Source organism: Salvia splendens, chromosome 1, assembly GCF_004379255.2.
Source record: "Salvia splendens isolate huo1 chromosome 1, SspV2, whole genome shotgun sequence".
NCBI classification, from domain to species: domain Eukaryota; kingdom Viridiplantae; phylum Streptophyta; class Magnoliopsida; order Lamiales; family Lamiaceae; genus Salvia; species Salvia splendens.
In genome coordinates this window covers 4,895,031-4,922,886 of record NC_056032.1, presented here as the reverse complement: position 1 = coordinate 4,922,886, position 27,856 = coordinate 4,895,031, and the positions used below count along the sequence as shown (strand labels likewise).

Here is a 27,856-nt window from a genome sequence, read left to right as displayed (position 1 = left end):
AAATCACAACTTGTGAAATATCTGTAAGAGTGAACTGCACAAAAGGTCCCTAACTTTTCACCTTGTAACAACATAGAACCCTAACATTTAAAAATCCCATCACAGGTATCTAACAAATTATATAATCACAAACCGGGTTTTTTCGGACCATAATACCCTCAGGGCTTGAAAGGGCAAACTCGACCTTTTGTGACGTCGCCACTGCATCCCACCTACTGCATGTATTGTGGATGGACGCTAATCCTAATTGATGTGACAGAAACATCATGTCTTTTGTCCTCTCTCTTCTTTTCCCACAGTGATAATGAAGGAAGACAGAAATAGAATAAAAAATGTTTTATTCTTGTATTTCCCTGATAAGCATGTTCTCGTTTTGGCACACTCTCTATCTTCTTGCGACCTGAATTTCTTGATTTCTGGTAAAATTTTATATAATATATTGATTCTGTCTGCTTTACCAACTTTACCATGCATGATACCGTCATGGCAAATATATTAAATTCATAAAATGTTATTTTGTCTATTTAAATAATGTGATCGAAGTGTAAGAGTTCAAAATTTAATTGATGGAGATATTCTTCTCAAACTGCTTTGATGATTTGATGTTTTAACATGCAAGAATTTTTGGTCACCATGTGACTATCAATTTCACTTTGATTAGTATTACTTTTATTTATAGGTCAGAAGTCTAATATGGGGTATTTGACATAGTATAATCTATAGATGGACATTAATCACATTTAATTTAATACCACTATGTAAAATGAACTTGTCTAACATAAACTTTCAATATGTACAATTTTTAGGTGGTAGCAATAAATTCAGTTTTATGCGACAATTTTGCATGTGATTGTGATTTGTGTGTGTATTTATAATGCGATCATTTTCATAAATGAATGTTGGTCCATGTAGCACAATCATATTATTAAAATGGGCAAAAATATATATTATCGAATCAATATTATAATTTTTTTACTATTAACACGCGTTTAATAAGACATAATTAACGAATCAAAGATTTTGTTCTCTTTTTACTAAATAATAATTGCTCCATAATGAGGAAAATAGGGATTCGAGATGCATGCTTAAATATTACTCCTACTAGTTTATCTCTATATTTTCTCTCCAAATAAAGATAAACATACATAAATTACAGGTACATAATCGACCAGTTTTATTTAACCATTCATATTATTTCCTTGTTAGTTACTCCTATTATATTTTTAAATATATTATAAAAATTGGTTTATTTAATTTATTCTATAGATGGACATTAATCACATTTAATTTAATACTACCATGTAAAATGAACTTGTCTAACGTAAACTTTCAATATGTACAATGAACTCGTCTAACGTAGTAATATTTAAATTGTTGGATGTATAAAAATTTAAAAAGTAACGCAGCTGGATTATTATACATGTGTATATTTTCTAAAATATAGTAAAATCCATATAGTGTCTTAAATAGCTTAAAAGTCAAAAGTGTATTTAATTATTAATTGAGGAATACAATATAGTCAAATATGTACAGCCTTGAGTTGACAATGGTGCAGACTTGTGCAGAGTATGCCTGCAGAAATACAGGTTTGGTAGGTAAAGAGATTAAACTGTCCTTCAGCCCATTTGGGCATTTTCATCTGAAAAATGGCAAAAAACACAAGGTTTGTGATTATATATTTTTTTAGATACCTGTGATGGGATTTTTAAATGTTAGAGATCTCTGCTGTTACAAGGCGAAAAGTTAGGGACCTTTTGTACAGTTCAATCTATCTGTAATTGCACTACTTTTTCCATTATTCCTTGTCTTTGTCCATGCAGTCATTTTCACAACATTTTTAACGTGTTTATTGTTTAAGTTCACATCTAAAAGGTAGTTATAATGATAAATAATTATCTCAACATTTTTAACGTGTTTATTGTTTAAGAACCACATCTAAAAGCTAGTTATAATGATAAATAATTATTAGGATTGGGATTCCCAACAACAAGTAAACACTAGCTAATTACAATTATGTACATTTTGTAATTGATATGCGTGGATAACGAATTAAATCGTTTTATTTCTTAATTTTTCTGACTTGTCCTTATGGAATCAAGAAAATTGAACAAATTCATAAAATTGAGTAGAAAAATGTCCGACTGAATCAATTTAGATGTTTTTTCTTTCTTTCTTTACTAGAGTCGTAGTGGTCCCTCACTCACCCAAATAGTCCATACAATCATGTGAGATTAAATAAAACTTATCATAAATAGATAAAAAATAATTTTAACGGATAAATTAAAATAAAAAAACAACTATTTAAAAACGGTGGCTTTCTTAGTTTCGCCACTCATTTCTTCCGTGGCTGCAATGATAAATGTGAATTTTGAAATATCTGCGACTAAGAGCACCCGCCATGCCGACGGTACGGCCATGCTCTTAGCTAAGAGCACCGTCGTGCCGATGACAAAAGCACGAGCAGCCGACGTGGCATGCTCTGATTGACCGTTGGTTTATCATATTTTTTTGTTTTTTAATTTGAAAAATTCTGAAAAATTCAGATTTAATAAAAAAAATATTTTCCCACTTTTCAATAAAATATATCCATTTTTTCCACACTTTTAATTTATTTTCTCATTATTTTTATCCCAAAATTCACACTTTCATCTATAAATACCTTCATTTCAACACAAAAAATCAGACTATACCAAACAACTCTCCGAACCTCAATTTTTAGGATTTTAATTATGTAATTTTTTTATTTTTAGTATTTTAATTGTGTAATTTTTAATTTCTAGAATTTTAATTATGTAATTTTTAATTTTTTAGTAATTTGTAATAGTATTCGGGTATTTTTAATACATTTTAATATTGTGGAAATGTTTTTAGTAATTGAAGTATTTAAATTGAATAATAGAATGGTGGGACCCTTGAACATGCTCTTGCGGAAGAGTATGGATGTGGGTGTTGTGCTCTTGCGGAAGAGCAAAGAGAAAAAAATGAATAAAAGTGGATCCGAGCCCACATCCATGCTCTTGGGCAAGACACCTAATAAGGCAATTGTGGCGAACTCTTAATAAAAGTGGCCACACATAAATCCAATATTAACATCAACTTGTTTTTTCCGTACCAATTCTTATGATGGTTGAGCTGTGCATCTATAAATAAAAGTGCTTAGTATCATGTAGTTAGTATACATTCTTCATTTATTTCCACCTTTGCAAAATATATTTTCCTAATGGAAGCCATCTACCAAACATTTGATCCTTCGCCTCTAACCAAAGAGGTAGCCATGAATTAGTACTTCTGTTCTGTCTCTTTATATTGTCTGTCTATCTATTTCAAAATAATCCTAACAAATTTGATGCAATATATATACATATGTGCAGGACTGGTCGTTGCTCAAACACGCAGCAAAATTGGAGCAAGTAAGAGAAATGCTGATGAAAACAGAGCAAGATTCGTTGCAAAGCCTAGAGCTCATAGACACTATCCAGCGCCTCGGCCTCTGCCATCACTTCAAAGACGAGATCGAATCCATTCTCCATCAACAATACTTTTCCCACACCTCCAATGACGGCCTTCTAGAGGCTTCCCTCCGCTTCCGTCTGCTCAGGCAGCACGGATGCAGAGTCATTGCAGGTGCGGGTTTTCATGTTACATCTCGTATTTGATAGGACCGCCTGTGACATTTATATAGTAATTTCAGTTCTCTTTTTTTAAACAGTAAAATATTGTTATAGTAATATTTATTTTTTGTCAGATGACTTTTTCGGACATTTTCTGCGGAGTGGGGAGCTGAGGCTGGAAGATGGTCTGGTCGGTGGAGTGACGAGGGGTTTGGTGGCGATGCACGAGGCGTCTCATTTGAACACGGGAGGGGAGGAGATTCTGCGCGAGGCTGCGGAGTTTAGCTCGCTGTGGCTGAATGCGAACAGGGCCGCGATCTGCCTCGACGACGAAGTAGAGAGAGTGGTGAATTTTGGATTGAGTTTTCCACAGCACAAGATTGTGGCTGGTTTCACTGCAAAGAGTTATCTTCAGTTTGTGGGTGATGATAATCATGTCTTGAGAGAGCTTGCAGAGTTCGAATTCGCTTACACCGAGTCCCTCCACAAACACGAAATCCTTCTAGTTGTAGAGTAAGTCGGAAGCTCGAATAGGGTCATAACATGATCTCTCTCCGTCCCAACTTAAAAGTCCTACTATAATTTTAATTAGGAATTGGCTGTGTAATGAGTGGAATAAACACAGGTGAAAAACAATCAGCCTGAGTTTTATTTTTATATATTAATTGAAATACTATAATTAAAATGAATAGTGGAATGTAAGATTCACGTACTTAAATAGTAAAAGTTAATAGAGACTTCTAAGTTGGAAGGGCCGGTTAAAATGAAAAACTGGGACTTTTAAATTGGGACGAAGGGAGCATATCTTAGTTGCTAATTTTCAAAGTGAATGATGTTGTAGGTGGTGGAAGAGGCTGGGGCTGAGTGAGGAGCTGAAGTCGTCGAGGAATCAGCCGTTAAAATGGCATGTGTGGTCGATGGCGATCCTAGGGAATCCGATGTTGTCGAAACATAGAATAATGCTAACGAAGCCGATATCTCTTGTCTACGCCGTAGACGATATATTTGATCTTTATGGCACTATCGACGAACTCACTCAATTCACCCACGCTGTTAAAAGGTATGTTCAAAAGTACTCAGCAAAAGCAAGTACGACCATTTGAAGCAATGGATCAACAGATTAATTGATTTGATATATCATATATGTGTTTTTTTGTTGAATACAGATGGGATGTTTGTGATGAATTACCAAGTTATATGAAAACATGCTTGAATGCCATTTACGAGACTACGGAAGAAATCAGCAGCTTCGTCTATCGAGAGCATGGATGGAATCCTAGCCACTTTCTCAAAAGAGAGGTGTAGCTCCGTTCGTCTACTACCAATACTCTATTTTTTTCATTTTCATCCGTCCATCAAAATTTACTTACTTTTTTTTTTAACATCATGAATAACCATTTTTATCTCTTCCTCTCAACTCCCATTTACTTATTAACTTTCAACTATCAATACTCTAATTAATCAATTTATTTTTCTCTCTTACTTACCAGTTTAAAACTTAATATTGCAGTGGGGGAGTTTGATGGATGCATTTCTTGTGGAGGGAAAATGGCTTAGAAATGGTGAAGTGGTGAAGGCTGAGGAATATCTCAAGAATGGAGTAATAAGCTCAGGAGTACCTATGGTGCTATCTCATCTCTTCTTACTAATGGGAAACCCTCTCTCTCACCAAACTCAAACTCTTCTCACTGATCCCAATGGACTCACACATTCCGTCGCCAAACTTCTCAGGCTTCTCGACGACTTGGGCTCCGCCAAGGTAAATTTCAAACGCAGTTTTGCAAGGAAAAGTTATAGTATCTCGAAATGCCTTGAAATTCATTTAAAGGGCAAAGACATCAATTTACTATTTTTTGGATGCTTTTGTTTTTGTTTTTTGTCATTTAGGATTTCTAGGAAGTTATCAAATTTTGACTGAAATAGGGTTTTTTCATACACTGACTTCGTTTTCTATAAGTTTGGTCATTCTCACTGTGTGATGATAAAATTAGGACGAGGAGCAAATAGGGTTCGACGGATCCTACATAGAATTCTACATGAAAGAAGGGAAAGCAAAATCGAGGGAAGAGGCGCAAGAGAAGGTGATGAACATGGTTTCGGAGACGTGGGAAAACATCAACAAGTATGGCTTCTCTTCAACGAGTTCGTTTTCTGCGGGTTTTAGAAGGGCTTGTCTCAACGCAGCGCGTATGGTTCCGACCATGTATACCTATGACGAAGATCATCATCTTCCTCTTCTTCGACATCATCTTCAGACCATGTTTGCCGATCCCGCCTTCGCTAAAGCACTCCTATCTTAAACTGTAGCTTTGTTAATTAGTTCGCCACACATTACTTATGAGGCAGAAATCACAACTTGTGAAATATCTGTAATTGCACTACTTTTCCATTATTCCCTGTCTTTGTCCATGCAGTCATTTTCACAACATTTTAACGTGTTTATTGTTTAAGAACCACATCTAAAACCTAGTTATAATGATAAATAATTATTAGGATTGGGGTTCCCAACAAGAAGTGAACACTAGCTAATTACAATTATGTACATTTTGTAATTTGTATGCGTGTGTTAGAAGAAGTTCCTTGACTCCTAGATTTTGCGTCAAACGTCGCGGGAGCTTTTGCCCGTCGATCAATCCGACATCAAAATTAGGGTTTTGTGCGTTTTGCACGTTTGAAAGGAAATAGAGTAAGAGAAAATAAAATAGAAGGATAATTGATATTTCTTGAATGAATGAGAAGAATACAATGTCTCCTATATATAGCTTCATCTACTTCCTGTGCTTCCAAATTCCCATCAATATCAACCTTTTCAACGCCACAAAAACGAGAAGAAGAATGTAGAATCTTCTCCGAAGAATCATCAAATCCTTCCTCGACTCGATCACAGTCAAGAATCAAAATCTCTTTCTTATTACACTCCAAAACATCCCCAACTGAAGTCTTGGACATAGCATAAGCCAACGAGCGATATTCCACTTGCCAAGGTTGTCTGAGCGCAGTGTGGTGTGACTGTTGAGGCGGTTGATAAGGCTGAGAGTATCTCTGCTGAGTGCACAACCTTGGCGGGTCCCGACAAGAGGGCGGTGGTGGCGAGTACAAATCTGTCTCGTAGGACGATGGTTGCTGATACGCAGTTTCTTGGCGCAGCCATGGCGGGTCCCAGGAAGTGGGTTGACGAGCTTGGTAGGGATGGTGTTGTGGGTGGAGTCTCCCATCCTGTGGATATGGATATGATGGTTGTTGCTCTAACACTCTGATCGGATGGAGCATGGGTTGAGATACGGGCTGCCATGGGTGGTAATCCGCTTGCCGGAGTTGATATCCGGTGTAGCGGTACGACATGTAGACAGCGATTCGGAGGAAGAGATCACGATAAAATCACCAATTGTTAAGGAAGAAGTTCCTTAACTCGTAGATTTTGCGTCGAACGTCGCAGGAGCTTTTGCCCGTCGATTAATCCAGCGTCAAAATTAAGGTTTTGTGCGTTTTGCACGTTTGAAAGGAAAGAGGGTAAGAGAAAATAAAATAGAATGATAATTGATATTTCTTGAATGAATGAGAAGAATAAAATGATTCCTATATATAAGACTACCCTGACTTAGAGAACAAGAAAGTAAAGATCCTAATAATATATGAAAAGATATGGTAAATCAATAACTAACTAATTAATAAAGATATGTGGATATTATTGAAGATATGTTGGTATCGATGTGGATAACGAATTAAATCGTTCTATTTCTTAATTTTTCTGACTTATGGAATCAAGAAAATTGAACAAATTCAAAAAATTGAGTAGAAAAATGTCCGTGTGAACCAATTTAGATGCTTTTCTTTCTTTCTTTCTTATATTATGTGATCTCACTGGAGTCGTACGTTGTAGTGGTCCCTCATCTCCCAAATAGTCCATACAATCATGTGAGATTAAATAAAACTTATCATAAATAGATAAAAAAATAATTTTAATGGATAAATTAAAATAATAAAAAATTAACTATTTAAAAACTGTGGCTTTCTTAGTTTCGCCACACATTTCTTCCGTGGCTGCAATGATAAATGTGAATTTTGAAATATCTGCGACTAAGAGCACCTGTATCGGCACGGCCATGCTCTTAGATAAGAGCACCGTCGTGCCGACGGCAAAAGCACAAGCAGCCGACGTGGCATGCTCTGATTGGCCGTTGGTTTATCATATTTTTTGTTTTTTAATTCGAAAAATTCAGATTTAATAAAAAAATATTTTTCCACTTTTCAATAAAATATATCCATTTTTTCCACACTTTTAATTTATTTTTTAATTATTTTTATCCCAAAATTCACACTTTCATCTATAAATACGTTCATTTCAACACAAAAAATCACACTATACCAAACAACTATCTCAACCTCAATTTTTAGGATTTTAATTATGTAATTTTTAATTTTTAGTATATTAATTATGTAATTTTTAATTTTTAGATTTTTAATTATGTAATTTTTAATTTTTTAGTAATTTGTAAAAGTATTTGGGTATTTTTAATGCATTTTAATATTGTGGAAATGTTTTAGTAATTGAAGTATTTAAATTGAATAATAGAATGGTGGGAGCCTTGAGCATGCTCTTGCGGAAGAGCATGTATGTGGATGTTGTGCTCTTGCGGAAGAGCAGGGAGTAAAAAATGAATAAAAGTGGATTCGGGCTCACATCCATGCTCTTGGCCAAGAGCATGGATGTGGATGTTCTGCAACTACATGTACACATTTTGGATGTTTCCCTTTCTTTATCCCTCATTTTCACACCATTTTTAATATTTTTACATTTAATGAATAAAATAGGAGAGATAATATATTATAGTAGAGATAAAAAAAATTTCATTTTAGAAAATATATCAATTAGAGTGGAACATTCAAGATAGGAAAATGTGTCACATAGAGTGAGAGGGAAGTAGTATATAAGTCTTTGATAGACTAGTTACTCCTTTTAAAATCTTATAAATAAATAGCTAATGGGATGTGATCAAATGCAAACTCTAAATATTGTACAAACTTCAAGCTATGATATGGAGCGTTAGAAAATATCAATAGATGACAAAATACCAGCAATAAAAAATGTCAACACAATGGCAATGATTGATGTTGTGTTGACATTATGTTGACATTGTGTTCACATTTTTTGTAGCTATTATTTTATCATCTGTTGACATTTCCTAACGGTCCAAATCATAGTTTGTAGTTTATTTAATATTTAGAGTTTGCATTTTAACAATACCCAATAGCTATTTATATGCATTTATGTACATTTTTGTGATTGTTTTGGTCTGGGAAGTAATACAGTTCTAAATATGCAAAAGTACAAAGTAATTGTTAATTTTGTTCGAATTTCAATTCTCATTCTCAGTAGTAGTACGTGTTGATAAAGAATCAAACCAAATGGTTCTATTTTTCAATCTTCCTAACTTATAAGTAGGAAAAGAACTTTATATATAGACTCTTATTCCTTCCGTCTCATCTTTAAGTGAAACATTTTCTATTTAACATGAGATCTTATGCAGTTTTATTTTGTGAGATGAGTGAAGAGAAAATAAAATTAAAAAAAATAAAGTACAAATATTGATGTTTTTCATTTTAATTGACCAGAAATGATTTTGTGATAAAAGAGAAGTATTGGGTGTTTGTGGCTGGACCAACCAAGAAGCCCAAGAGTAGGCCCTTTTGTCTCGAAGCTCATAGGTTGGCCCAAGAGCAGCTCAAATCAGTTTTGAATGAGCTCAAGAAAATAAAATTAAAAAAAAAACTAAGAGATGTGCGAGTTTGGGCAGTAGAGAGAGAGAGAGTGTGTAACACTTTGTAATCCAACTTAGTTAGCTAAGTGAATATTTCACAATTCATAGTCGAGCAGAGTTCTTCGATTGAGTAGTGAGCTTGAGCGATTGCGTGTGTTGTAAATTCTTGATTGCATTCGAAATAAGTGTCTTCATCTTTTTATCCGTGGATGTAGATCCGTTGATGGATCGAACCACGTAATTCTTGCGTCGATTCGTTTTGGTTAGATTTCAAGTTCAAGAATCATCAAGAAGATTAATTGAATTCAGTTAATTTAGCTTGAAATTTTGATTTTGTAAAAATTCTAGCTCAGTTAATACCTAAGAATCCTCACTATACTATATATGAGGAAAAATTTTTGTTGTATGACTTTTCACCATTAAATTTGTTGCAGTGACTTATAAAGTACAGATAAACAAAATGATAAATACTTTAATAAATTTGGCCCATTTCATATTCGGGAAAAATCATATTTGGGCCTTTCCATGTTAGGGTATTGAGGCCCAAATGTAATTATTTTTTGAGGATTGGATTAAGAGTAGGCATGACCATTTCTATTCAAGTGGAATCTATAATCTATAATCTATAATCTATAATTATATAAAGGAGCAGTTTTTTGGATGCCAGGTGACATACTTTTGAGCGGGAAACCATCTATTGGGACCAAAAAAGGGCAGATTCTACATATGGAAACAGTAAAACCTAAATTAGATTAATGTTTTATATTCATATTGAGTGGGCTTAATTTAATTTAGAGTGGTTTATAGTTGATGGGCCAAAATTCAAATAAGGCTATTAGTTAGCTGGTGGGTTTACATCCTAATCAAAATTCTTTGTATTAGTAGATTTTTTTAATATTAAATTTTTATGTTACGTTTACTACTATGTCTATGTGAAATAATATTTTTTTTATAAATGTGTATGTGTAATTGTATGCAATAACTATATGGTGTTAGCTACTAAGGGGATTTATCAAACAATTCATATAGGACTATTACTCTAGATATGTCGTTAAATACATACTTCATTTTATATTTGTTGTATTGACGTAATAAAATTAAGAATCATAGTAATTCATAAATTGATTCTTTTGATTTCAAGAATTTTGTTGAGTGAGACCCATAACTAAATATAAACATAAAATACTTGGAAGAAAGATATTGGAAATTTGGAATGAACTGAAATCAACTAATTTTATTTTTTCAAATTATTAATAAAAAAATAGAAATACTGTTGTGATGTTTTAATATTCTAGCAGTGCAATTTACTAATTTAATTATATTTAATAACGTAATTTGTAATAGTTATGTTTTTTAACATGGAATTTATGTGTCATTTTTCTTAAAGATGAAAGATTGCTAAATACATCAATTATGTTCGATTAGTTTAAATACTATAAAAATATTTACTAAGTATACCGTAATTGGATTATAGTATATTTTTATCTATTATAGTGATAAGATTTTAATATCCATCTGGGGTCATGTAAAATTAGATTATATTTACTTTCGGGCAAAATGAGATGTTAATAAATTTCTATAGTTTGAAATGTATATCTCCAAGAATAATGTGTCTCAGTTCTCATAAATTATAAATGAAACAAAACATGATCAATTTAGATACGGCGTATTGTTAGTTTATAAGTGTAGATAATTTATGTAGAAGATGTAAATTGGTAAAATAATTATTTTGCGTCTCCCTAATAATAAGCATTTGGCATTTGACTATGCATTATGCATCCTAAATAGAGTTTTAATTTGAGTGTTGACCTCTATTATTATGTCTTAAACTAGGTTTCAATTTGACCTACTTATTTATTAGGTTTTGTATAAATTTCGAAGTGATAAAATGTTATCACTTAAAAGATAATTTACTTTTTATACGAATATATGGCAGGAAATATAAAATTTATCTTTTTCCTATACTAAAAATATATTTAGTCTTTGGCCTTGCATATCAAGTTATGATATGGTCTAAAATTAAACATAAGAAATAAGTAGTATGCTGAATATGAAACGTTTCATTACAATGGGTTGAGAGAACTACAAATGTCTATTTTTAATTGTTTATAATCTTATTAATACTATTTTTAATTAATACATGAATATATATTTATATTATTGCATCTATGTTTAGGTCATCCACAACGCTGTCACTTATCTGTCCCTTAAATTACTATTCATGGGCCCCACTGTACTTTTTACTCCATCTCTTAACTAAGAGACGGAACCTTCCTTAACCTTCCATTTAATTACTATTCATTCAATTTCATTTTTTATTTTTATTTCCAACCAAATTCAATTAAAAAACACACTTCATTAAAAATAAAATAAAATTACAACATAAAATAAAAATACAACTTAAAATTCAAAAAAATAAAGAAACACATAATTAAAATCCTAAAAAAATAAAAATGGCATAATTTAAAATATACTTTTATAGAAAAAAAAAAAAACTATTCCGCCGGCGAATCATCCCCCGAAGGCGGTGGAGGTGCACTGAAGCCGTGAGGAGGCGGAATGCCAAGTTGTGCAGCCATAAACGCAATTCCGTTAAGATAGGCTTGGTATTGGGGAGACGTTATGCGGGAAGTGTCCGCCATTGTGGCGGTCATGTATATGGACATAAGGGAAGGGTCCCCATGAGCCCGAGCCCGCCTGGCTTGATTCTGCTCGGCCCCTCCTCCCTCTAGCCGCCTTCACCGCATTTCTCCCTTGTGACCGACGGCGCCCACAGGAGGACCCCCCGGCATCGTCTGCCGTGCCCTCAACATCCTGCGAGTCAAACTCGCCTGCGGCGCTGCCCGAACCGCCCTCACTAGATGAGTATTGGCCACCCGCCGTGTGTTTCGTGCGCTTCGAGGTAGAGCCCGAGCTGGACCTCACACCTCCCGCCCACCTTTCCTCGTCTTTGACGACCTCCCAAACATTGACATATTTGAATCGAGCCTCCAACTTCTCATCACTTCTTGCCTCCGCTGTGTGCACGGCACCTCTTCTGTATTGGCCGCGGGAGGTCTCATACGATCTCTTCGCTTCGATTAGCCTCTCCAGAATACTTTTTGCTTGACTGAATGGGGTTTTTGAGAAATCCCCTTGGGTTGCTAGGTTGAGGTCGCTTTTGCTGTCCACTGTAAGTCCGCCATAGAAGGTTGAGTAGATCTCACGATCTCTCATCTTATGGTTGGGGCACGCTTGAAGTAGTCCCTGGAATCTGTCCCAGTATTGGCCCGCCCAGAGGCTCATCATACTCCTGTCTCGCCTCTGTGATTTCTCTCTTCAGGGCGCTCGTCTTCGACGCTAGGAAGAAGCGGTCTAAGAATATCATGCGAAATTCGGCCCATGTTCTGATCGATCCCTCTGCCAACCTCGATAGCCAGACCTTTGTGTCACCCTTCAAGACGAATGGTATAGCCTTGAGCCTATAATCTTCTGATGTGGATCCAGCCGGCACAGGTTGAGTATCACAGTATCTGCAAAATTCTTCCAGAAAGGAGTAAGGACATTCATTCGAGAGGCCATAAAAATTTGACAATACAACTAGCACCCCTAATTTGATTGCGATCATCTGCATTCCTGGAGTAATAGCGATGGCATGGGTGGGCTCCTTCTCGTCGTGGGCATGTAGGGAGCCAATTCTTGAATCATTGTCGACGAGGGCCATATTTGCTTCTGCTTGCTCAAGTGGTGGTAGCTTAGGTGGTGCGTTCTGTTCTCCTTCTTCCTCGTTGGTCAATTGCTCAGCGGCTGTTGCTTTTAACGCGGCTCTGTAACAGGTGGTTACGACACCGGCTTCCTGGACTCTCCAATGAGCGTTTGTATCTCTGTAGATGAGAGGATGATTCCAGTGTCCTCCGCGGTGGTACCTTCTCATAAAAGGAAGGAAATATCAAATTAGAAAAGAAGGAAATATAACTATTTACACCTATGCACTAAACACATCCATAAAATAACACCATGTTTCCCCAGCAACGGCGCCATTTTGGTAGGATATACGAGACGGAGGCGCGCGCAGATGGATCAAGCTATATGGAAGATAACTGAACCGAGTGGATCAGTTAGCAAATGTCGTTGCCACTTGATCAAGGCGTTCTCTCTCGTTCCACCCAAATATATTTATAACTCCCAAAACATGCACTACTTTAATAGTAAAGCGGCAAGTACGGGGTCGATCCTACAGAGAAACCGATGCGTTGAGTGTGTGAATAGTGAATAGGGGTCGGCTGCTGCCACGCTTTAAGTTGGGAGTTTTTAAGCTACTGGATTACGCTAGGCAGAATATAGACTATCTACTTGATCAAGGCACTCATCATGCTGGAAGAAAAACAGAAATTGGACCGAGTGAACGACAGGTTGGAATAAAGACTAACTACCTAATCACGCTACGAAACTGTGAAAACACCTTGACATTCAACAAAATGAAACATTAGATCAGAGTCTTTAAAGCAAACTAAACTGGAACTGTGGACAATTTTCTCGAAAACAAAATAACCCCAAATTATATTCAACGCTCAGATCAGTACTGTGAACATGCGGACTACAAAAAGATCGATTCTTTAACTACAGAACAACACGGAATAAAACTAAGCTAACAACTTCAGAAAATAAGAAAACGAGTAAGCCGAGAAGCTCTAGGTCGGAAACTTGAGACGGTGCCGAACAAATATTGAGTATTCTGTCGCGCTCCCTTTGGTCGCTCTCTCTCTAACTGACCATTCCTCTAACTAAGCTATCTTCGGAACTGGAAACTAAACTAGAAACGGAAAGGAAAAGATAAAAAAGAAGATGATGAGGAAGATTATATCCCCTCTTTTTTTAACTATGGTGGCACATCCTCTATTTATAAGCTCGCTGCACGACCTCCAGCTAGATAACGATTTCGGCAGAGAATATTCGCTCACGCTAGGATCGCGCACCTCATCAATTGACACGTGCCCCTTCTTCTAGAATGCCGTCCTTGATAACTGATTGATGATCATATCCAACGCATCAGCTACACGTGCTTCTCTTCTAGAATGTCGTCCTTGATAACCGATTGATGATCGCCATCCAGCGCATCAGCCTCACGTGTCTTTCTTCTAGAATACAGTGGTCCCGCCTAACTGCTTGAGCACCCCCTTGATCATTCCACCTGATTTTTGGCCTTTTTCGCCTTTTGTACCAACTTGATCAGCTTGGCCTTGTTGCCCTTGGTCAAGCGGTATTCCTGCACAATTAACACTCGCTTTGTGCGATAAACTGATCAAGTAGTATACATTTTATCCCTAAACCGCATGAAATAGGCCCTATCACCTACGTCTGTAGGGAATGAATGGTGTGCATTTATAACAATTTCATAGCGCCAAGATGGTGAAAATTTTGAAGGGGAAATTAAATTCGATATTTTGGGTTTGCCACGTCTTACATGATTGGGTAGCGGTGGAATTTTTAATATATGGTAGGGACACAATTGTCATACAAGTTGCAGAAGAGTGGTCAACAGTCAACTGGATCCATCAAATCTGAACATCATTTCATCAACACCGAATGCATGCAAGATATATACATATTGATGGGTCCCTCAAGATTAAAATCATTTAAGATTTGTTTCATGGAAAACTGAATACCCATAACCAAGCACGCCCTAAGAGAATTAATAAGGTTATTAGATTGTTTTTGGCATGATGGAATTAAGAGAATTAATAAGGTTATTAGATCGGTTTTAGCATGATGGAATGAAATAAGGAGAGAATGGAATGGTGATATGAATGGAATTGAGAAAGCAATGGAAAAATAATTGCATTTCATTCTTGTGATTGGTAAGCATATGGAATACAAAGGGAATGAAAGTGTTGTTCTTTTAATGATTTTATTCATATGAATGGAATGGTGATATGAATGGAATTGAGAAAGCAATGGAAAAACAATTGCATTCCATTCTTGTGATTGGTAAGCAGATGGAATACAAATTTCATTCTTGTGATTGGTAAGCAGATAGAATACAAAGGGAATGAAAGTGTTGTTCTTTTAATGATTTTATTCATATGTTTAGTAACTACAAATAAGATATGAATGGAATTGAATAAAATGACCAGACACTAAACACATATATAACACACATATCCAACTTCACACACACTACATACACGACCATACTGCACCCATAACACATTATGCACAATATATATATATATATATATATATAATAATAATTTCTCATTAAATATAATTTTCATATTTGCACACTGTTAAACATATCAATATCATTTTTAGTAAGATATATTAAAATACCTATATATAGTTTATTTGCTAGTATTAAATTTCATTTTGTTATGGCAACCCAAAATATTTAACGGCGCTAATTTTTTGGTTATCTAAACTAGTCAAAAGGATATGGCTTGGCTTGGCTAGGCCATTTATAGCAGCGCCCACAAATAGGCTCATGAAGACATGCACAAACCGAACGGCCCGGCGGTTAACCGCCGGTTCAGGCCCGCCGGTTCATGAACCGGAACCGGCGGTTTGAACCGTCCGGAAGGTTGCCGGTTAACACGGGCCGGTTCAGGGTCGGCGAATTGTGAACCGTGAACCGGCGGTTCGAACCGCCAGTTCGGCCGAATTTAAAAAAAAAATTATTTATAAAAATTGATTTTTATATTTAAAATCAATTTTTACAAACAAATGAATACAAGAAATTCATAATAGCCCATATATATTTGATGGGCTTGCGAATTTACGAAACCATTCTTGGTTGTTTCTCTTTTATAGAAACATCCTTGAATGTTTTATGTTCCACTTTCGATGTGGGACAAAATCATTCTTGGTTGTTTCTCTTTTATAGAGACATCCTTGAATGTTTTATGATCCACTTTCGATGTGGGACAAACTCATTCTTGGTTGTTTCTCTTTTATAGAGACATCCTTGAATGTTTTATGTTCCACTTTCGATGTGGGACAAACTCATTCTTGGTTGTTTCTATTTTATAGAGACATCCTTGAATGTTTTATGTTCCACTTTCGATGTGGGACAAACTCATTCTTGGTTGTTTCTATTTTATAGAGACATTCTTGAATGTTTTATGTTCCACTTTCGATGTGGGACAAAATATGTTGAAGTACTTTCTTTTATAACTACATGTTTAGAGCATTCATTCATCTTTTTCCAATGTGAGATACAAAACTTTCTTTTGTCTTCTACTTTTCTTCATGTTTTGTATGATATATATAAACACAATTATTATTCAAATATATTCTTGATTGATAAAAATAAAGAATTATTGAGAAATATGATTTGTATATAGAAAATATTTATTTGTATAATAATTATTGTTAGGTTTATACAATTTGCATAAGAATTATTCTTTCAATGTGTATAATATTATTTATTAGTTAACATATACATAAATTTATAAACATAAGCAAATCATTAATGATAAATAACTAATGAATAATAGTTTATGTAATAATATTTGTTATTATTACATAAACTATTATGTCCTATTAAGTATTGATATTTTTTTAAGTATTGATACTAATACTGGACATAATAGTTTATGTCCAATATTATTTATGTATTTATAAACTATTATGTCCAATATTATTCTATAATAAATTTATGTATTTATGATCAAAGCAAATTATTCTATTTCATTAGTTATTTATATATATATTTATAAAATATCAATACTTAATATTGGACATAATAGTTTATGTAATAATAACAAATATTATTACATAAACTATTATTCATTAGTTATTTATCATTAATGATTTGCTTATGTTTATAAATTTATGTATATGTTAACTAATAAATAATATTATACACATTAAAAAATAATTATTATACAAATTGTATAAACCTAACCATAATTATTATACAAATAAATATTTTCTATATACAAATCATATTTCTCAATAATTCATTATTTTTATCAATCAAGAATATATTTGAATAATAATTTTGTTTATATATATCATACAAAACATGAAGAAAAATAGAAGACAAAAGAAAGTTTTGTATCCCACATTGGAAAAAGATGAATGAATGCTCTAAACATGTAGTTATAAAAGAAAATACTTCAACATATTTTGTCCTACATCAAAAGTGAAACATAAAACATTCAAGGAAGTCTCTATAAAAGAGAAACATCCAAGAATGATTTTGTCCCACATCGAAAGTGGAATATAAAACATTCAAGGATGTCTCTATAAAAAAAATAACCAAGAATGATTTTGTCCCACATCGAAAGTGGAACATAAAACATTCAAGGATGTCTCTATAAAAGAGAAACAACCAAGAATGAGTTTGTCCCACATCGAAAGTGGAACATAAAACATTCAAGGATGTCTCTATAAAAGTGAAACAACCAAGAATGATTTTGTCCCACATCGAAAGTGGAACATAAAGCATTCAAGGATGTCTCTAAAAAAGTGAAACAACCAAGAATGAGTTTGTCCCACATCGAAAGTGGAACATAAAACATTCAAGGATGTCTCTATAAAAGTGAAACAACCAAGAATGATTTTGTCCCACATCGAAAGTGGAACATAAAACATTCAATGATGTCTCTATAAAAGAGAAACAACCAAGAATGAGTTTGTCCCACATCAAAAGTGGAACATAAAACATTCAAGGATGTCTCTATAAAATAGAAACAACCAAGAATGAGTTTGTCCCACATCGAAAGTGGAACATAAAACATTCAAGGATGTCTCTATAAAAGAGAAGCAACCAAGAATGGTTTCTCAAATTCGCAAGCCCATCAAATATATATGGGCTATTACGAATTTCTTGTATTCATTTGTAAAAATTGATTTTAAATATAAAAATCAATTTTTATAAATAAGAAATATTTTTTTTAATTTCGGTTGAACCGCCGATTCATGAACCGGAACCGGTGGTTCAGGCAAAAAACCGGCGGTTTTGAACCGCCTGGTGAACCGGCGGTTTTTTGAACTGGAACCGGAACTGCCGGAAGGTAGGCGGGCCGGTTCAGGTTCAAGCATTTCCTGAACCGTGAACCGCCGGTTCATGAACCGGAACCGACGGTTCGTGACCCTTGTGCATGCCCGCTCATCCCTATTTTTCTCCAGATGACCATATTATGCTAAATTTTATTTTTCAGTTCAAAGTACCTACATGCAATAGCGTTTTATATTCTGCCCTACAAATCCCTTACAAATCCGCTCTGTTATTTTTATTATATTTTTATTTTTTATGTTATTAAATAAAATAAAATAAAATATTAAAATAATACAAATTAAAGGCAACATTAAAAATACTTACTTAAAAAAAATAAACTGCAACGTGATGGAGGAGTAGTTAGTGCACATATTCCTTAATAAAAATAAAAATTGCATGTATTCTGATATTGTTAAAGCTTCAATTTTAGGAGTTAAAATGAAAATGCGATGGGTGTTGCATGGAAATACGTGTGTTGTGTAGTACTCTCTTCCGTCAAACAATAAGAGTCACATTTGGTAGGCACAAGTTTAAGAAATGTAAATAATAGTAAGTTGAAAAAATTAGTGGAATATGTGCTCCACTTTTTTATATTGGTTTTATAATAAAATATGAGTGAAGTAAGTTGATGGAATGTGAGACCTACTTACCATTTACGGATCCAGCTGAGAGCATGAGGTACGACTGTACTCCCAAATTATTCTCTTCTTAGTATATTATTGAGAAGTACTACCCCGTCTAGGCATGCACAAGGGTCACGAACCGTCGGTTCCGGTTCATGAACCGGCGATTCACGGTTCAGGAAATGCTTGAACCTGAACCGGCCCGCCTAGCTCCCGGCGGTTCCGGTTCCGGTTCCGGTTCAAAAAATCGGCGGTTTACGCGGCAGTTCAAAATCGCCGGTTCTGGGCCGGTTCGACGGTTCGTCGAATATTTTTTTTTTTGCATTTTTCAACTATTCAATTTTTAATCAAATTACATTACACTTTTCGAAGTTGTTTATATATGAAATGTGAGTAAATAAAATTGAAAAAATATACGACTAAAATTACAATTTTATTGAAATTGCATGTTTACAAGTTACAACAATTACAAATCGAAAACATATGGCGGTCTTGAAGTCTTAAACGAAATTTAAATACAAATGAGACTACTAGTCAACAACTAATTACAAATGACAAGAACGACGTTGAAGTTCTTAAACGTATAAGTGTATTATATATATACTCTTAACCGGCGAAGAAGATCTTTCTACATAACTAAATTAAGGACACCTTTAGCAATTCAACTTTAAATGTTGAGTTTCGTCTAACAATCAACAATTATTGATAAATGAAAGTAGTATGGACTTGGAATGAAATATGTATGAAGTATAAAAGAAGTGGTAAATTATGAGCACAACAACAAATATAGTAGTGAGTAGAAAGTGTAGAATTGAAACGTAAACTTGCGCAATTAGAGAAAATGAGGAGAGAATAGAGAAATGAAGATTGAGAATGAAATCCTTGTTAACACAAGAATGGGGTAAGAAAATATGAAGGAGAAGTGGGGTATTTATAGGAGTAAAATTGGATTGAAAAAAAAATTGAAATTTTGAATTCGGCCGAACCGCCGGTTTACCGCCGAAACCGGTGGTTCAAAACCGCCGGTTAACCTAAACCCTACCTGAACCCCTACGAACCCCTAGCCTAATGAACACTGTTTGACCCGTTGAACCGGCGGTTCAAACCGCCGAACCGCCGGTTCACGGTTCAATATATTGCCGAACCTGAACCGGTCCTAAAGAACCGGGAAACCGCCGGTTTCAGGCCTGGTTCCGGTTCATGAACCGACGGGCCCGAACCGGCGGTTAACCGCTGGTCCGGTTCGGTTTGTGCACACCTACCTCCGTCCTACATAAAGTGTCACATTTAGTGTCGGCATGAATTTTAAGAAATGTAAAGAAAAGTTGGTTGAATAAGTTAGTGGATTACGAGTCTCACTTATATATATTAGTTTTATAATAAAATGTTAGTAGAATTGGTTGGTGGAATGTGGGATCTACTTATCATTTATGGTAAATTAAAAATGAAATGTGACTCTTATTGTGGGACAGACCGAAATGACAATGATAAAGTGTGACACTTATTGTGAGACGGAGAGCATCAGCAATCTAGCAATAGACGAGCTTCTTCTATTTTACAGATGTGACACTTAGTGTGACCGATTTCTCATTTTGTTGCATCACGTTCGTTTACAGATGTTGTGAAGTTTTTTATGTCATTATTCTATTTTATGCAGATTTTAGGTAGCTTTTAAATGTTACTATTTCTTTTTTATTATTCTATTTTATATTTACGTTTGTTTACAGATCTTTAGAAGTTTTTTAATGTCATTATTCTATTTCATGCAGATTTTAGGTAGCTTTTGAATGTTACTATTTCTTTTTTATTATTCTATTTTATATTTACGTTTATTTAAAGATCTTATGTAGTTTTTTAGTGTCATTATTCTATTTTATGCTGATTTTAGGTAGCTTTTAGGAGTACTATTTTTTTTTATTCTATTTTATATTTTTCAGATATTAGGGTAGTTTTTTAATGTTATTATTCTATTTTATGCAAATTTTAGGCAGCTTTTAAATGTTACTATTTTTTTATTATTCTATTTTATATTTTACATATTAGGTAGTTGCAATTTATTTTAATTAACGTTTTAATACTTGGAATGGATTCAAAATATTCAATTTTCCGTCCCATTTATAATACTAGATAGTTTAAATTTTTTTTATGACTGTGACTTTAAACTTGAACATTATTTTTTAGATATATTATTTTAATATCATTTAATTCTTAATATGGTATGTATTTATTTTATTATAAAATTCGCACCCCTATTCCAAAAGTCTCGATCCGCCCCTGCTCACAATTTGGTAGGAATTTCTTTGAGAGGCATTGCCTTTTGAAGAGTAATTCCAAATTTCTTTTCTTCTGGCTTCATATTTTCCAATTTCCACTCGTAGTTTCCAACTAATGTCACCAACATCTGATGTACCATCCGACCCGCCAATGGCAATCCGGGACAAATTCTTCTCCCTGCGCTAAACGGAATCAGCTCAAAATCTCGGCCCTTAAAATCTACGCCCTCATTCTCATTCAAGAATCTCTCAGGCAAGAACTCATGTGGATTCTTCCATATTCTTGAATCTCTGCCACTCGCCAACACATTGATCAGAATCTGAGCATTTCCTGGTACGATGCAGCCATTTATTTCCATATGAGAACTGGCTTGATGGGGTAGTAGGAAAGGGGCTGCGGGGTGTAGCCCGAATGTTTCTTTCACCACTGCTTGAAGATATGGCAGAAGCGGGATGTCTGATTTTTGAACTTGCTGCTTCCCATTTTCCGACATGAAACTCTTGATCTCGATTCTGAGCTTGATCATTTTATGAGGGTTGCGTATTAATTCTGCCATGGCTCATTCCACCGTTGCTGAAGACGTATCAGTTCCTGCATGCTACGAGTAGATCCTACATATTATTGTTGCTAATTCAAGAATTCACGCATGTTAATACAATAGAAGATACTCTACATTATTTGTAAAAGAGATACAGTTCGAGATGATTACGTCGCCCAACAAATTATTTTCAAACAAGTTTGTTGATAAGAATGATTGAATAAGACAAAATCAAAAAATTGCAGTAAATTCATGTTTTCGCAAAATATAAAATTATTAAATGCCTAGATAAGAATTAAAATGCTTTTAAAAACGATTGAAATAAAATTGATAGAAGTAAATAAATGTATTAAAAATAATTAAAAGTACTTTAACAAAAAATTAAATGCATTACAAATATAAAATATAAAAAATTAAATAATCGATTAAGTTAACGGAACTCTATACTAAGAGAATAGTGAAAATATAAAATAATTAAATATATTAGTATGTTTGATAGAAAAAGTTAATTAGTAAAAGATAACAAAATAATTTAATAAAAAAGGACATAGTACTTTAAAATATACTCTCTCCGTCCCGCACTACTCGCACATTTCCTTTTGGGCACGGAGATTAAGGAATGAGTGATAGACAAAGTCAACAATTACGACTGTAGGTATAAATTGTTACTAAAAATGGAAAGAGTGCAAATAACTTGGGACGCCCAGAAAGGAAATAAGTGCAAGTAGTGCGGGACGGAGGGAGTATTTTATAAGAAAATGCAGTAGTAGAGGCGAGCTTTACACGGGTCAGCAAAGAGCTAAACATATGTGTAAGTAGATTATATATACTCCCTCTGTCCTAAAAAAATATAGACAATGGATATGTCACGAGAATTAAGATAAAATAACTTCTTTTGTTTAGTAATTACTACGTAGTATACTAAGAACCAAAAATATACTCCTATTAGCGATTAGAATTAAGTATTTTGTGTGTCTACTTGCTTTTTATAGGATGAAAGAATTCTTAAGATTAAGAGAAAATTAATGGCATATGGAAGAAGAAAGGGTTGTAGGAAATTCAACACTCTCAATAACTGACAAAAAAAATTAAATTGAATGCAATCATCTTGAATTATATTTGTAATGAAATGCATTGAGACTTTTCAATTGTAATTATAGTTTTAAACGGTATATTTAGTGTTTCATAATGTAGAATTTTTTTTTTTCAAATTTCATTAAATGTATTGTACTATACCTTGAGGCGTAGATTGCATTTATGGCTGAAATTTGTGGATGGAATTTGAGCCGTGTTAAACTGCCAAATGAAAGTTTAAAGTTAGATCTATAATTTATAATTACTACTATTATGGATATTTCACTTTCAATGTCAATGCAGTCATTTTCACACCATTTTTAATATTTTTATTATTTGGGGATTATATTATCTAAAAGTTGATTATAATGACAGATAATACTCCTACTCTACTAAGGATTGGGGTTCCCAAGGAAAGTAAATAGCTATATGCAATTATGTTATTTTTGTAGTAATTGTTGTTTTAGGAAATACTAGTACATTTCTAAATATGCGACAGTCCAAATTAATACTAACATTGAATTTATAGTTTTTGTGTCTTAAAAGGGCAAGGACGCTAACAAGGATTGGAACTCAGGTTTGTATTATGAAAATGCATTATTCAACCACAACACTACAGTTGTCAGCTGGGTCGGGCTCAGGCCCGGCACATCAATGACATGAAGCGGGCCTGGGCGGGGCTCATTGATTGAAATGGGCTCCAATTGGGCAATTTTGCAAATCCAGACTCAAGGTCATCTGAAGCCCAATCCAGCTCAGGCCCGTCTTATATAATTAGATTTTTTAAAATATAATTAGGTAATTAACCAATAATAATTGGACACTTCTTTATTTATAAGACATGTTAATCTTCTCTATATCGTTCCAATTTATTGGATGTCTTCAAATAGACTCAAAAAGTAATAGTCTAGTATCTACATAAGTTCCCAATCATATCATGAATACAAAATTCAATCTTGATGACATTTAATTTTTTTTCTTATTATTTATCGAAGATGTAAAAAAGACGGTTTTAAAGTTTATCTTTAAAAATATTACGTATTTAAACCCAAATATTTAATGAATAATTATAGAATTTTTTAAATTTATTAGTCAGTTCATATATTTCTAGTTTTAAAAATACAACATGAACTTATATGTCATAATCTACTAACAAAAATAACAATATTGGTTCTTCTTTTAGTCATGCACTTACTTTTAGATAGAATAAAAGACATAAAAAATAATGTTAATACAAAGTCAGAACTTAAACATATTATTTTAATTTAGATTTGGTATAAATTAGATATAGATAAAGTTATATGTTTTATTTTTGGATATAATATTTTTAGCATCTCTTTGAAATATATAAATAAAATATTTAAACAAAGTCCAGCCCAGCCCACTTGCCAAGTGGGTCGGGCCTAGCAAAATTAATAAAAGCCCAGCCTAGTCCAGCCCGCCTCAGACATGGGCCTATGCCGGATTGAGCCTCAATATAGGCGGGCCTCGACGGGCCTAGGACAGGTGAGGCCGAGCCGGCCCACGTGACAACTCACAGAAGACCACGATAATTATTATGAATCTTACACTACAAAAAACTTAGCTTTTAAGGATACAAAAATTGAGACGCAATTACTAGTTTTGGAAAATTTTTAAATAATCATAATTTATGACGCAAAAGATAGTGTCTCTAAAGTTGAAGGCAAATTATCTTAATCTTTTACTTTTTTGGTACGCTTCTATTTAATTTGTGTCTCCGAGTTTTAGTTGAGACCAATAATAAGGACATATTATGAAACGTAGATAGTATAATTAGACATACAAATAAACGTCATTAATAGCATTAAAAATTGTCCACACCCGTTTTTGGTCATAATGTTAATATTCTTATCTAGTAAAGAACGAGGGAACATCTGTAAGAGCATCCGCAATGGGGCGGACGATAGGCCGCCCGATGCCTCGGGCGCGCCATCGTTCGCCCACTGTGGGTGCGCGGATGATGCCCGATGCATCGTCCGCGCCCTATAGATCGTCCGCGGATGATACGCACCGCGCCATCGTCCGCCCACTGTGGGCGACGCGAACGATGGCGCGGACGATGCAACGCGTTTTTGTTTTTTTTTTAAATTTCAAAAAATTTATTTATATAAATACCCCCTACCCCACCTTCATTTGTAACCTTTCCATTCACTTTTCGACACTCAAATTACAGTATAAAATGGATTCCGGTGAATACCCAAGTCCGAATAGTCCAATGTTTGGGGGTGGTACACGTTGGCCGGGTACAGACCCTGACGAATATCGGCCGTTCGACTCCAACACGCAGTACGATCCCGAATTCAGTACGGATTCGTAGGTTTGTCTGACATGGAGCCGTCTCCAACTCCAACCGGAGGACGTTGTTGGACACGCACAACGCCCTCATGCAATGTCAGGACCCGGCCAAAGCCGAATACCTCCAGGGGATGATCGATGAGCTGCACCGCAAGTTGGGACTTTTGTAGAGTAGTCAACTTTTTTTTCATTTCTAACTCGTGTAATTTTTTTTTTAATCAATGTAGGATTTGCCGTTTTTAATTAATCGTGATATTTTTTAATTATTTTGCATTGACATATTTGAAAATATTTAAATTAATTAACAAAACAATAGTGAAACCTATAAGAAGACCTTTAGGGCGGCTTATAGGGCGCCCCACTGCAGGTAGAAGGGTAAGAGATTAAAATGTTGATGTGGCGGTGCATAGGGCAGGCTTTAGGGCATCCCTTAGGGCGCCCCAACTCTAATGTTTGTAAGTGATTTTGTGACATGGAACTTCTATATATATATATATGCAAATGGTTGAGTTGTGTGTGATCGAGGCGTGATAATTATTCCAGCTAGATTAAATTATAAGTTAAGTGATGTGTGATCGAGGCGTGATATTTATTCTAGCTAGATTAAATTATTTTTACAAAATTTATTATAAAACTAAAATAACAATAAGAATAAGCAAATACAAAGTAACATAGACAGAGTTTTCTAGATCATATAAGGAAAGCATTATGGCATATAACATAACACACGTATATATATTTTATATTTGTCTACTCATAGTCTGGTGGAAATTGCTTTGAGAGGTACTGCCTTTTGAAGAGTTACTCCGAAATTCTCGTTCATGTTCATTTCTTCTGGTTTCATATTTTCCAGTTTCCACTCAAAATTCCCCACAAAAGTTACCAACATCTGATGCACCATTCGATCCGCCAGCGGTAATCCGGGGCAGATTCTTCTCCCTGCGCTAAACGGAATCAACTCGAAATTTCTGCCCTTAAAATCTACGTTGGCGTTCTCGTTCAAGAATCTCTCAGGCAAGAACTCATCTGGATTCTTCCAGATTATGGAATCTCTACCACTCGCCCAAACATTAATGAGAATCTGGGCATTTTCTGGTACGATGTAGCCGTTTATTTCCACATCAGAGCTAGCTTTATGAGGTAGTAGGAAAGGGGCGGCGGGGTGTAGCCTGAAGGTTTCTTTCACCACTGCTTGCAGATATGGCAGTAATGAGATGTCTGATTCTTCAACTTGCTGCTTCCCACTTTCAGACATGAAGCTCCTGATTTCGTTTCTGAGCTTGACCATTTTTTGAGGGTTGCGTATTAGTTCCGTCATTGCCCATTCCACTGTTCCTGAAGTCGTATCGGTTCCTGCTACGAGTAGATCCTGCATACCGTTGTTGTTAAAATTTAGAATTCACACGTGTTAATACGTAACATATAGTTAGATTATTCTCAAACAAGTTTAATTATTGATAAGAATGACCGAATCAAGACAAAAGGGATCAAAAAATTTGAAGAAACCTTAGTAAGTAGTATATTCGTACCAGAAGGAGATGTCTTATGTCATCTCGGCTAAGCTGAGCTTCATCTCGTCGGTTGATCTCAAGAAGCGCTTCCACCAAATCGCGTTTGTAGCCCCCTGATTTCAGTTTCTCCTCTACTATCTCATCCAACTTCGCAAACAGCTTCCCAAAATTAAACTCCGCCGCCTTCAAAATCCCCTGCGGATCCGCCGGTTTCAGCAGCGGAAAATAATCAGCCAGATTAGGGCTCCCGACGGATTTCATGACGCCCCACACCACCTCCTTCATCTCCTGCGACGACTCCGAATCGAACGGCGCGAACTCCGCCGAGAACAGCGACGCCGACATCAGATTCAGTGCCGTCGTGAAAGCAGCCTCTCCTACGTCCACGGCGCTTCCGCGACCGCAGCGCTCCGCCACGTAATTGCGCAGCTTCTGCAGCTTCTCTCTCCTCAGACCCTCGCTCGCATTCAGCCGCGGGGCCGAAAACATCTGCTCTTTGCATATCTTCCGCAGCTTCCGCCACTGGTTTCCGACGGGCAGCCACCCCACGGAGAACTCGTCGTGGCGCAGGGCTGTGATGGCCGACGGAATGGTTCGGTTGGAAAAGGAAGAGTCGTGTTTTTGAAGCACGAGTTTTGCGGTTTCTGCTGAGGAGATTACTACGGTGGTGATGCTGCCCAGCTTGAGCGACATCACGGGCCCGTATTTTTGGGAGAGCTTGGCGAGGGAGCGATGGGGTTTGAGCCCGAGATGGAGGATGTTGCCGATGATAGGAGGCCCGTACGGGCCTGGAGGGAGTTTGGATGATTTTCGGGCCCGAGAATTTGATGTTAGAATCAGTATGCATATCCATGCAATGGATGCTACAAAGATCGAAGATGTTAGTAAATCCATGAGAAAATTGAAGTTCGATCTTTAGTCGAAAAATTGATGAGTATTATTCATTTGTTATAAAACTTTTCTATATAAATAGAAATAAACTGAAGTCCAAAATTGATTTTTTTATGGAGTACTACTTTTTGATAAATAAATAAAATTTGATTTGGATTTGTGCTTCCCATTTCAAGTCTATCATTTTGGAATAATATCTGTACGGCTTCTTCACTTATTTTAATTACTAGTACTACATCAAAAATCAACTATCGTTCACATTTTTTCTTGTCATAGTAA

The 27,856-nt window shown here is 35.1% G+C and overlaps 3 protein-coding genes across 4 annotated transcripts; 1 reads left to right on the top strand and 2 right to left on the bottom strand.

The window, feature by feature from the left end:
• The first annotated feature begins 3,107 nt into the window (after positions 1 to 3,107).
• LOC121794424 ((3S,6E)-nerolidol synthase 1-like) lies at positions 3,108 to 6,003 on the top strand. Of its 2 annotated transcripts, none has more exons than XM_042192584.1 (7): positions 3,108 to 3,268; positions 3,372 to 3,624; positions 3,746 to 4,124; positions 4,453 to 4,671; positions 4,778 to 4,910; positions 5,122 to 5,370; positions 5,603 to 6,003. In XM_042192584.1, exons 1-7 carry the CDS (start codon positions 3,221 to 3,223, stop codon positions 5,909 to 5,911), a joined length of 1,590 nt encoding a protein of 529 aa, XP_042048518.1. In that variant the 5' UTR covers positions 3,108 to 3,220; the 3' UTR covers positions 5,912 to 6,003. The 2 variants fall into 2 exon arrangements, with proteins under 2 accessions (XP_042048518.1, XP_042048526.1); XM_042192592.1 differs by having other exon boundaries at positions 5,569 to 6,003.
• Positions 6,004 to 21,130: 15,127 nt separating this feature from the next.
• LOC121805127 (cytochrome P450 76T24-like) lies at positions 21,131 to 21,974 on the bottom strand. Its single transcript, XM_042204919.1, has one exon. The coding sequence runs from the start codon at positions 21,801 to 21,803 to the stop codon at positions 21,252 to 21,254; it is 552 nt and encodes a 183-aa protein (XP_042060853.1). The 5' UTR covers positions 21,804 to 21,974; the 3' UTR covers positions 21,131 to 21,251.
• A 3,809-nt stretch (positions 21,975 to 25,783) lies between these two features.
• On the bottom strand, positions 25,784 to 27,642 carry LOC121794417 (cytochrome P450 76T24-like). Its single transcript, XM_042192573.1, has 2 exons — positions 26,705 to 27,642; positions 25,784 to 26,544 (listed from the first exon to the last, which is right to left on the bottom strand). The coding sequence occupies exons 1-2, from the start codon at positions 27,578 to 27,580 to the stop codon at positions 25,930 to 25,932; spliced, it is 1,491 nt and encodes a 496-aa protein (XP_042048507.1). The 5' UTR covers positions 27,581 to 27,642; the 3' UTR covers positions 25,784 to 25,929.
• Positions 27,643 to 27,856: the final 214 nt, after the last annotated feature.

Coding starts and splice junctions, on each gene's coding strand:
- LOC121805127 (XM_042204919.1), bottom strand. CDS start 21,803: ATGGCAGAATTAATACGCAACCCTCATAAAATGATCAAGCTCAGAATC.
- LOC121794417 (XM_042192573.1), bottom strand. CDS start 27,580: ATGGATTTACTAACATCTTCGATCTTTGTAGCATCCATTGCATGGATA. Junction 26,545..26,704: donor ACATAAGACATCTCCTTCTG/GTACGAATATAC, acceptor AACGGTATGCAG/GATCTACTCGTAGCAGGAAC.
- LOC121794424 (XM_042192584.1), top strand. CDS start 3,221: ATGGAAGCCATCTACCAAACATTTGATCCTTCGCCTCTAACCAAAGAG. Junction 4,911..5,121: donor GCCACTTTCTCAAAAGAGAG/GTGTAGCTCCGT, acceptor TTAATATTGCAG/TGGGGGAGTTTGATGGATGC. Junction 5,371..5,602: donor ACGACTTGGGCTCCGCCAAG/GTAAATTTCAAA, acceptor TGATAAAATTAG/GACGAGGAGCAAATAGGGTT.